The 11,907-nt window shown below is 40.1% G+C and overlaps 1 protein-coding gene across 2 annotated transcripts in view; it reads left to right on the top strand.

The window, feature by feature from the left end:
• Positions 1 to 11,907, top strand: part of C2H11orf74 (chromosome 2 C11orf74 homolog) — a 67,794-nt gene that overhangs the window by 8,809 nt on the left and 47,078 nt on the right. For both annotated transcript variants that reach the window (XM_021186309.2, XM_029474673.1), the window contains exon 2: positions 10,136 to 10,287. In XM_021186309.2, the coding sequence (XP_021041968.1) occupies positions 10,155 to 10,287 (133 nt within the window). In that variant the 5' untranslated portion in view covers positions 10,136 to 10,154. The remainder of the gene's footprint in view (positions 1 to 10,135; positions 10,288 to 11,907) is intronic.

The raw sequence follows: 11,907 nt of genomic DNA, 5'->3' as shown, positions 1-11,907 counted from the left end.
GAGTATAGTTAGTCAGCTTGAGTATGGCTAGTCAGCTTCGAGTATGGCTAGTCAGCTTCGAGTATGGCTAGTCAGCTTCGAGTATGGCTAGTCAGCTTCGAGTATGGTTAGTCAGCTTTGAGTATGGTTAGTCAGCTTTGAGTATGGTTAGTCACCTTTGAGTATAGCTAGTCAGATTTGAGTATAGCTAGTCAGCTTTGAGTATAGTTAGTCAGCTTTGAGTATGGTTAGTCAGCCTTGAGTATAGTTAGTCAGCTTTGAGTATGGTTAGTCAGCTTTGAGTATAATTAGTCAGCTTTGGGTATAGTTAGTTGGCTTTGATTATGGTTAGTCAGCTTTGAGTATGGTTAGTCAGCTTTGAGTATAGTTAGTCAGCTTTGAGTGTAGTTAGTCAGCTTTGAGTATGGTTAGTCAGCTTTGAGTATAGTTAGTCAGCTTTGAGTTAGTCAGCTTTGTAAAGCCAGGGAGCAGGGGGAGAGGAAGTGTAGATGTTTAGTCATGTGTGTTTTCTTTGTTTTATGTTATTAATAATGATAATTAAAAATACTTTATATTTAGTTGGACTGCTTCAGTTTCTGAACACTGAGGTTTCTGGGCTGACTTCATTTGCTGGGAGGAAAACATATTTTGGGGAGATAAAATTGATTTCATGAAATCTGCTGATGAGTCGAAAGGCTTAATGAGTGGTTGCCTCAAGAAACATTATTATAGTGGCTTGGGTGGATGAGCAGGGAAAGAAAACAAACTTTCCGAGTAGAGTGTTTCTGCTTAAGCATGTAGTTTATTAATAACATTGCTGTTATTCCTGCTGCCAAGTGTCCCTGCAAGGAGAAAGCCGTCAGCACGCCAGAGCCCATGTCCTCAGGTGAAGTCCTAGAGCTGCTTTTCTGTCCCTAAATCTCTTCGGCTTCAATTGCCTTACCTTTCTTTCTGCTCTTCTAGATTTCTAATTTTGAAAGGACCACAGGATAGATTCGTAGGTGGCTGCAGAGAACTGAACAGAGAAGTCCCATGCATCCTTGGTCTAGCCTTCTGCAAAGTTAACATCTTGCGTAACTAATATAAAATTTGAGAAATTGATATTGGTGTGAACCACAAAATATATTTGGATTTCATCAGTTATGTGTGCATCCATTTGCGTTACTTGTGCCTCAATTACATCATACGTAATTTTGCATAATCGTCACACAGCTCTACAGCACAAGACTTATGGCAAAATTTGTCCTTGTCCCCTCCTAAACCCCTACCCTAGTAATCACTAATGCGTTCTCCATTTCTAAAATTATATATTTGACACATGTCACAAATGGAAGCACTCATATATACCTTTTAATCTTGGCTTCCTGCACCCAGCCTATATCCTTTGAAATCTAAGCTGCACGAATCAACAACTTGTTTTCATCATATTGCTTACTAGTATTCCTTGGTGAGGATGCACCACAGTTTGGTTAGCCAGGCAGCAGTTAAAGTATATTTGAGTAGCTTCCAGTATTTGGTTGCTATGAATAAAGCCGCAGTGAACATCAGTGTCCAAGTGTGTGCATGAAAATACTTCTGTATTTTTCTGATAGCTGTAATACCAACCATCTTCAGGGTTTCCATTTGCCATTGTGTCTTCTCTTGGCTGAAGTGTCTATGTATGTCTCTTGTCTTTTGCAGTTGATGAAGTGCGGAATTTCATGAGGGATTTGCGCATTCTAGCTGCTGCTCGTTTGTTGAGTGTGTGGTTTGTTAGCATTTTCTTCCAGCTTTTACTTGCATCTTGACAGGTCGGGCTTGGCAGAAGAGTGCTTTTACTTTCTCCTTAAGTGAGTCGGATTTTTCTCCTGCGCAGCGCGCTTTGGGCTCCAGTTTGAGAATTACTCTTGACCGAGTCTGATGGCCTGAAGACTTTCCATTTTTCCTGCTTTCTTTACAACATAAATTTTGCCCGGATCTGTTATTCCTACTTCTATTTCTTCCATAATTTTTAGTATTCTTTTTCTCAATTTCATGTTCCTGTAATTTAAAAACCATCATGGATATGTCTTCATAGTCATTCTTGTTAGCAAAGTGGGCTCCAGTATAGAGTAAGGAGTATTTAAACCTCTTTAGGAAGGATACAGGTGTGTGTTGAAGCTGCCATTGTGATGTCTACAGTCGCATGAAGCACTTGGCCCACACTTTTTAACTGGTGTACAGTCTTAGAGCCGTTGTGCTGCTTTCTTCCTCTTTTCCATAAGATGCTATGTTTGTCAAGGAAAGTGGGTAGTGGTTAGGATATCCCTACTTCTAAGACTGGGGTCTGGAAGACAGTGCATCTGTCTTTGGAAACTGTGGTCAACAGCAATCCCAACGCCTTTCCTACCTCCCTCAAATGCTTCCTTTAATATTCATCACAGAGGGTCGTGCCTAGGGCATATGGGTCCAGATGCTTACACTCTCATCTCTGGGTGTTAATGAAGTCCCCTCTGGCTTTCATGTGTGCAAAGGCATGTCACTAGAACTTTGCAACTTCAAGTGTGGTGTATCCTTTGATGCTCATTCTGATGAAAGAACAGGAGATGACTGCAGGTTCTTTTCTATTCTATAAACTATGTTTTGCTTTATATTTCTGCTCTTCTTTGTTCTCTTTTTATTTTCCTGGGTGTATATACTGGCCTATAGATGTATAGGTCTCTATATTTATTATTCTCTTGAGTGTACATATATACTCATTCCCTATGTGTATTGAATTTAGATGGGCTGGGTTGTAGCTGGAGGCATGATGGCATTCATCCAACATTAGTTCTGTTGTTTTTGTTTTGTTTTATTCCTCTTGGGAGACAATCATGCATCAGAGTCAAGAAGAATTCCAAGTGGGAAGAGGTTTTCAGCTGTACTCTACAGTTAGAAGGCAGCCAATCACTTTCACTCTTGTTTAGTTTTCTGATCTGAACGTTTCTGATCACGTTTCATTTTCCCTCTCATACAGAAGTTGACGATCTTTCTCTCTCCCTCTCCCTCTCCCTCTTCCTCTCCCCCTCCCTCTCCCTCTCCTTCCCCTCCCCCTTCCCCTTTCTCCCTCCCCTCCCCTTTCCCCCCTCTCTCTTTTAAATTATAATTACACCAGTTCTCCCTTCCCTTTCCTCCCTCTAAACCTGTTCATATGCCCCCATCTACTCTCCCTCAAATTCATAGCCTCTTTCTTTAATCACTAGGTTTTTTTTTTTTTTTTTTGTTCCTTCATGATTCTTTGTCTTCATGGTCATAAGCATCTCTTGATCGTTTACAATCTGAGAACCGTTCGTGACTCATCAGTGGTAGCAGTTGAAAAACTCCAGGTGAATTTGCTTGCCAATATTGTTCATGTTCATTCATTTGTACTTGATAAACTCCATGTGACAGCTCTGAGAATCCAGAATTCTTAACAACAAAACAAAAAACCAAACCAAAACCAAAAAACTTAAAAAAAAATGTATATGTCTGACTGTCCTTGTGTAGGTATGTGTGTGTGAGTTCAGTGCCCACAGAGCAGAGGAGAGTATTGGATCCCCTGGATTGGAGTTAGCAGGTAGTTGTGAGATGCTTCGTATATGGGAAATGAACTCAGAGCCTCTGGAAGAGCAGTAAGTGCTCTTAGCGGTTGAGCAACCTCTCCAGCCCCAAGAATCTGAATATTTTCCTCTGTTCTTGGTATGGAATAAAGAATGTTGGTAACTTGGGGGGAAAGTGCAGAGTTGCTGCAGGTCACCCAAGGAGGCCACCTCTGCACCTGGTCTTTTCTACCTCAGCAGCCAGTCATCAGAATGTGATTCCATTCCAGTCCAGTCTCTTGGAGACTACACTGCTTGTGCAAATATGAAAGGCCAGCCACCCTTTAAAGAACCAAGATTGATGGCTCTGTTTCCTTAGGCAAAGTAAATTACATTGCTGATGTGTTCTCTCCTTCAGTGGTCCTTACTTCCTAGACCTGTAACATGCAGGTGGGCTCTGAGAAACCTGGTATAGCTCCTCAGACATTTATTGTTTTTTCCAAGTTGCAGTGGGACACATTGCAGGTTTAAAAAAAAACCCAACAGTTTGCAGACAAATGACTCTCTGTGTAGGTAAGAGATCAGGTAGTGCACTGAGAAGACAAAAATAGTTCATAGGGGCCTGTAATTTAATGCTTACAACTCTTATCTTGAACACTTGGTTTTGTTTGGATGAGTTCATTACTCAAGGATATGAAGATAGACACCTAGGATGTGCTAAGTGGGTGGTGATGATATCACATTCCACAGTCATTGTAGTATACATTTTAGTGCACATGACGCTGCTTATATGACTGTTGGCTTTATTACTTAATAATACACATCAGGACTTCTGGGAGGCGGTGGGATTTTTCTCCCATCTCTCGGACAGAGGGTAAGGAGAAAAGACAGGTCCTAACCACTTGGTTTCCAAGTGACAGTGATAGCCAGAGCAGAGTGGTCGGTATTTTGTTTCCTTCCCAAGGCTCAGATGGTGCAAGTCCTGCTTATGATTTAATCACAGCCATTTTTATGCCTTTACTTACCATTATGTTCTGTGCTTTCATGTTGTGCTCAAAGCATAAAACAGAACCAAGACCCGCTCCCCCCCAAAAAAAGAATCTTGTTCTAGGCAAGCTTCTCTTTCTCTTTTTTCTTTTAGAAAAATATTTCATGATAAAAGCACACTAGCGAGTGGGTGGTAAACGAAAAGCATGCTTTCATCTAGAAAACCACTGGCATTTGCATAAACCACCAGACTGTCTGGTAAAGGGTGATCTGCTGTGTCAGTCTCTGGAGACCTTTACCAGTAGGTTCCTAATGCTTTTTTAGGTAAAGAAAGGTCTAAATCGGATGATGGGTGCTCCTTAGGTTTTTCAACTTTGACTGTTTGTGAAAGTCTTTAACAAGCTAATAAATGCCTGGATTGTTAGACACACAGAAATGAAATGAGAAGCCTCAAAGGATTTTTGCCTCTGAGCTGTGTATAACCTGTTAATTATTTGTCTTTGGTAGTACTGAGCTGTATTGAGGGTAAATATTCAAAGTATACCAATTAGTGCTTTGGAAGGAGCCTTAAGGGAATGCCTATGACTGCTTTTTAACATAACTGTGAGAGGACATTTGCAGCAGGAGGGAAACCTGGCCATTCCGATGCACTGAGGAGACTGGCTGAATGCTTTGAGGAAGAGATTGTTGCTACTATACGGTGCTCCAGGTCTGGAACAGTCAACAGCTGAGGAGATTCTTGCATTTTTCACACATGTCCTACTGATAGTGAACTAGTCGTCACTGAAGAGGCTCTTTGTTGGTATTCATTCTCTTTCAGCTGCAAGCCTTCTCTAATAACCTTTACATTGTTGAAGCCTGGGCATTGGTACAGGTGAATGTGTTGTATGTGATGACTTTTCAGGTATTCAGTTTTGAAGTATATGTAGCTTAAAACAGTGCCTATGAAGTTGATACCTAAACTACTGTTTTCATGTGGTTCTCTAGCATCGTGCTTCATGTGGGATTGGGATGTACAAGGTAGTATCTTGTGGGTAGCATCAGTGAATTCAAAGCCAGACTGGTCTCAGTTAAGAGGATTCTCTGTCATCTTCCTCACACTCACCAGGAAGGCTATGTTTATCAAGGTGGACCCACATTTCATCTTCAGGGCTATCTTGTGAGCTTCATATAGCTTCATGGTTTTGTAAAACCCATGGAGTCACCTGTGTTTCAGAATATATTAGATTTTATTAAGGCAGGCAGTACAAATAGCATGCATTGTCCAGACCTCCAGTTGGCTGGGAAGGCACCTCATATCCAGTCCCATTAAGGGACATGTGGATAGTTCCACTGGGTAGAAGAAATAACAACTGCAAATGCTCTCATGTCAACTCAGGTCAGATTTGTCAGAAAATGAATCTGAACAGCATAAGCAACGCTCCACCCCAGCCCCACTTAGCATTTGATGTTTAGAACTGAGGTTTAGGAAACAAGGCTGAGCCATTATAGTGCCCTTTCTAGAAAGGAGGAGACAGGTTCAGAGATGTCAAGTAGCTTTCTCAAATGTGGTACACAAGGAGCAGAGCTGGGCTGTGACTGTGTAGCTGTGTGAAACAACAGGCTAGATTTCTACGTCTAGATCCATAGAATGTCATGGCTCTTGTTATGTTTAAAAAGAACACATTCTTTAGCTAAAAAAAAAAAAATCTATTTTTAAGGAATAGCATATATTTTCCTGTTTTTTTTTTTGAGAAACAGAAGACATGTTTTTAATAGTATATATTCCAAATGAGATTCCACATAGCATGTTATTTTCCTGTTTTTATAAAAAGTCCATCATCATAAACGTTATAGGGAAAGATTTAGAAATATATTTACTAGACTCCTGAAAGAGCTTATAGGTGGAACTCGTAGGGTCAGAGGATAGTTAAGAACATCGTCAATGCTTTTTCCCTTACATGTTCCTGTGTGGTTTGTATTTTAAAAGGATGACTACTTCTATAGTAGAAATACATTTAAAAAGGAAAATGGGTGAAAAGGTTAATAGGTAATACATTTCTATTCTATTTTAAAATGAAAGATAATAGCTGGGCAGTGGTGGCGCATGCCTTTAATCCCAGCACTTGGGAGGCAGAGGCAGGAGGATTTCTGAGTTCGAGGCCAGCCTGGTCTACAGAGTGAGTTCCAGGACAGCCAGGGCTGCACAGAGAAGCCCTGTCTCGAAACAAACAAACAAACCAAAAACAAAACCCCAAAATGAAAGATAACAGCTTTTAAAAGATTGACTTTTATTATTTTTAAGTGTGTGTGTTTGTGTGTGTGTGTATGTAGAGGCCCAAAGCATCAGATGCTCCTGGAGCTGGATATAGAGGCAGTTGTGTACATCCCATTGTGGTACTGGAAACAAAACTCTGGTCCTCTGTAAGAATAGCATGGGAACTATGGAGCTTTCTCCCTAGCTCCATTTTTATTCTTGTTTCAGAAAAACAGAAAGAAGCTTGGTGCTGTCTTTTCTTGCTATATAATAAGGCGACCCCATATCCCCTTTTTGTTATCCTGAATGTATTACTGTGGTGGTGTTTATTCTTCCTCTTAATGTAGATAGTCAAGTTTCCAAAAGCCTTATCAAATAATATTTCATACAGAGTAAATGGAATTCTGTCAGGAGCCATCATAGGAAAAGCTAATAACTACCAGGCAATCTTTGTGAGATGAATCTACCTTGAATTAAAATCCACAGCGGATTTGCTCTGATAGGCAAGGCCCAGGAGAAATGCGTTTTAGGAAAGATTTCTGCTACTAATATACTTTTCCTGTTATTAAATATATAAAAATCACTAGGTATTATCCCACACTTTTGAGCAGATCTCTGCAGAACTATGAAGATGTACTATCTTGTAGTGATGCTATATAGACAAATAGATAATGATTCTATAGAATTCCTGTTTTGATTAAAATAATTTTAGGAAGAAAGTGTTTAGAGATGGTTTTAGTTGCTAGAAAGATGTAATAAAATTAGAATCAAGAATAGAATGTACCCATTCCTCATAATATTAACTCCTCAGAATAACTCTTAATAGTAAGTAAAGCCTGCATACTAAGAAATACAATGAGCTTTCAGAATCACACTAAAATGAGAAACAGACTTGGGACAATTTTGTGTTCAAGGAAAAACATATTTGTGTCCAAGGATAAAGTCACAGGTATATACTATAAGGCACAGCCATGCATAAAATGTTGCTTTGAACTTTTAATGAGTGTATTATAATGAAACACTGCTTTGAACCTAATGTCAACATCCTTCTGTAACTCCCATTTTATGTAACATTTTATCTCTGAGGTAATTTTCTAAGAACTTTTTGTCTAAGGAGGTATAAAAAGCCCAGAGAAAAGAAATAAAGTAGTTGGTTGAATGGTTTGGCTTGGGGAGCTTTGCCCCATTCACCCAGTCATCCATTCAAATGTATATGTCTGTTTGTGTGCGAGTATATGTGTATGTACATAAGCATGCATAAATACTTGTGGAGTTGATTATAACAGACGGTGGGGCCCAGCCAGAGTGTGGGCGTATGAATGTTTGAATGCATATATGCCTGTGTATATTTGCCTGTACAAAGCACCTTAATTCTTTTCCTTTCCTTCCTCTCTGGTTCATAAAGAGTCAACCAGCCAGGCCAGCAAAGGGCTTCTGGCTGTCTGGCCAGAGAAAGAAAGGAGCACTAGATATAAATCCTTTCACTTAATTCCCTGCTACTAAACAGTATGTGTTAATTGCCAGATAGTAGTATTTATTAAAGCACAAGTAATAAAGAGTTATGTTTTAATGAAGCACAGAACAGTAAGAAAGAGTTAAGTTTCCTAGCACTTATTTAAGCATAAAGAGTTAAAGAAAACACAGAGAATTATAATATTTAATGATACACAGAGTTAAAGAGAAAAGAAGCCAGTGTTTTTCTTTCTTTCTTTTTTTTTAATTAGGTGTTTTCTTCATTTATATTTCCACTGCTATCCCCAAAGTCCCCCATACCCGCCCCCCAACTCCCCTACCTACCCACTCCCACTTCTTGGCCCTGGACTTCCCCTGTACTGAGGCATATAAAGTTTGCAAGACCAATGGAAGCCAGTGTTTTAAAAACATAGAATAAGCTAGAAAGTTTTTTAAAACATTTTAGAAGTTGTCAGCAAGCATTCAGTATAGTTAGAGAGTTAGAAGGCCAGAGACCATCAGTCTTTAAAGCAACCTCCGAAGCTGTGTCCTACTTCAAGCTCATTCCAGGCTGGGCAGGCTCCCAGCAGAATTCAATCAGCTATGATTATCTGGAGTGAAGACCAAGTTCAAACTGCAAAGAATGAGGCAGTTATCAATGAAGTATGTGCGAAGAGGCCAGTGGTGTTGTAAACATGATGTTCAGTTGAATAGGATGAGTACAGTATTTAGAATGTGAGAATTAGTTTATATACAGACCATGTCCAAGTCTCAGCTCTAGTTCTGGGCATAATTTTGTAAACACATGTAGGTGAAGTGGTATCAAATCTTTCCCAGCCTATTAATAGATTGGGGCTTGATAGGGTTCTTGGGACTCCCTATCCAAGATCAGGTGAAGTCACATTGGCCAAGTTCGGTTGATTTAGTTAAGTCTAGTGACATTTTGACCATCATTCCTGTTCAGATGAGCATCCTTAGTGCACACCACACCCTGAAGTGTTAAGTGTTTGGGGTGCAAGGGTGAGAAGATGTGCTCAGTCTTTCATGACTGTGAGTGTAGACGTAGATGAAGAATTATGTCTTCCCAGTGAGTGTGCTAATATAGCACATGGTGGCATGAGAAGTCACAGCTAACTTCCCACATTGGTGACAGGTGTGTGTGTGTGGTGACTTAGAAAACCGCAACTCTGAACCGAGTTTTGGAAAAGAAGTATGTCCCAGGAAATAGAATGAGAAGAGTGAGATGGTTCAGTTTGACTTTGTTCAAGTACCTGCAAGGATGTCAGGTACTAGAGGGATTAAAATTATTCAACCATTCTCACTGTCTCAGGGAACATTTGGGGTAGGTTAGGGAGACCGATTCAGGCTCACTTTTAGGTGTTTTTAGCAGAGTTGCCAATGGCTTCACTGGGATGTCAGAATTCGCAGAGCTGAGTGTGCTAAGATACAGGCAGGGCCACTTCTTGCTAACCAAGTACTGGTGTGGTGACTGTAGTTGGAGGGAAGTACTGAATGCTGCTTTAAGGGCTTGAATCCAGGGATTAGACAGGCACATTTGGCTCTGTGAACTTGCCCATGGTTGTGGAAGCTAACACTGAAGCATTCATTGTTGGCCGTTTCTCCATACCAGCCCACATCACTATTGCCACTGTGAGGAGTTGTGGTAGTTAGTGGGTGCCCTTTGAGATTCTCCTCACGTTGGAAGAGTTCTAATTTTGAGTCAGTTTACACGACATTATTCTTGTGACTTAATCATATAATGAGAAAGCTGAAATCCAAACCTAATCCAAACCTAACTGTTATCAGTTCAGCAGCACAAACTGCTGAAGCCTCTCCCTCTTACACTGGAGCCCACTGCTCCAGCTGCTATCCTCACCTGTCTTTTGGGCCCTGAATTTCTCCACCACCCCTCCATAGTTGCTGAGGCTGCCTTACTCTATAGTGTCTGCTTTTCTTTGTCTTGTAGAGTGGCCTTGTGAATTGAAATGCTTGCTCAAATACCGAGGCCAGAGATAATGGATGAAGATCAGTTAATGAAAGAAGTCTTGGATAAGTTTGTCAACTGCCATGAGCAAACCTATGAAGAATTTCTGAGCACTTTCACTCATCTTTCAAAAGGTAAGCTATACAATTTTTACAGCAATAGATGAAATAACTTTTTAAGTCTATACCTTTGGTATCTTTTCAGAAGACTCGTGAACATTCATTGAACCCTTCAGAGCACATACTTCTTACTAGAGAATTTGTGACTTATAGGTATAGACACCTATGCCTTTATCTATTCAAGAGTTATGTTGCAGAGTAAGAGACATTTGATAATTACAGATGAGCAGAGGAATTATTTAGCTATTCACTTCATTTTATTTTTTAAGAAATGTAAATGCAGAACAGAGGTTGTTTAAAAGCACATTTTAAACTAAGACACTCTACATGTCTGGATTTTGATGTGATCATTTGCCAGCTCTTTGACTCTGGTAGGTAGTTACCAGAAAGTGGGACTAATCATGGCACCTCACTCAAAGGGTGTTAAAGACTCAGGATGCACTGTGCATAACTGAGCATAGTGGTTACACCTTGTGTGTGGCTACTATTGCTATGATGATGGGAATACTGATGATGATAATGGCGCTGAGATTGCTGTAGACAGGAAACATCCCTTTTATCCTGGGGTGATATAACCTAAAACCTAAAGTCAATGTGTGTGTTTCATTATGTGCTTGCTCATTCTATGTAGGGTTGGCTTTTAATTGAACTTAAATGCTCAGTGATTTTATGAAAAAATTAATTCTATTCTTTTTAGGTCACCTGAAAAGCTTTGGTGTCTGATTTCCCTCACAGTGTTAGCTGGAGCTCAGGACCCCTGCCTTGGACTGCCTTAGTTCCGAAAGTGTGTGTGGGTATACCTCATTCACTCATGAGCACTGCAGTTATGTCCATTTTAGGTTCTGTTTTCAGGTGTCTTGACTTGCTTTCAATGCTGGCCCTTTCTGGCCTGTCAGTACATAGTTTGGATCCATGTGACGTCATTGAACCTCCATGCAGTTGCACATCACATTCCTTTGAGGGTCGTTTGGATACTCGTTTCAGAGTCTATTCTGAAGCTCAGCTGGGGCCAAGGAGCCAGCACTTTGTGAAAGCTCCTCTGGTGATCTCAATGTGTATCCAAAGTTAACAACAGGGAGTTTCGTATCTGGAAGGCCATGGCCTTTATAGTAAACCTGATCTGATTTGAGGTCACGGCTTGTGTTCTAAATAAATGAAAGGAAAAAAAAATAAATGAAAGGTTAAGGCAATTCTAATAAAGAGAAGGAAAATGGACTTTGATATGTTTGTTTGATTATTTAAAGTATAGGTTGAACAATTTGAAAATCTGAAACCTGAGATTCTTCAAAATTCATGATTCCACAGGTAGAAATGTCCACATCTTACCTCATGTGTTGCTATGCTAAAATATTCATGCATTGGAAATACTGTATGAGGCCGGGCAGTGGTGATGCATGCCTTTAATCCCAGCACTCGGGAGGCAGAGGCAGGCAGATTTCTGAGTTTGAGGCCAGCCTGGTCTACAGAGTGAGTTCCTGGACAGCCAGGTCTACACAGAGAAACCCTGTCTTGAAAAAAACCCAAAAGAGAGAAAAAAAAAAAAAGAAAAAGAAAGGGAAAAAGAAAATACTGTATGAAATTACCTTCATACTACAGTATATAAATCATAAATGAATTTCAAGTTTTAACTTGGGT

Source organism: Mus caroli, chromosome 2, assembly GCF_900094665.2.
Source record: "Mus caroli chromosome 2, CAROLI_EIJ_v1.1, whole genome shotgun sequence".
In the NCBI taxonomy this organism is placed as follows: Eukaryota; Metazoa; Chordata; class Mammalia; order Rodentia; family Muridae; genus Mus; species Mus caroli.
Note: the sequence above shows the minus strand (reverse complement) of the source record. Positions and strands in the feature narration are given on the sequence as shown.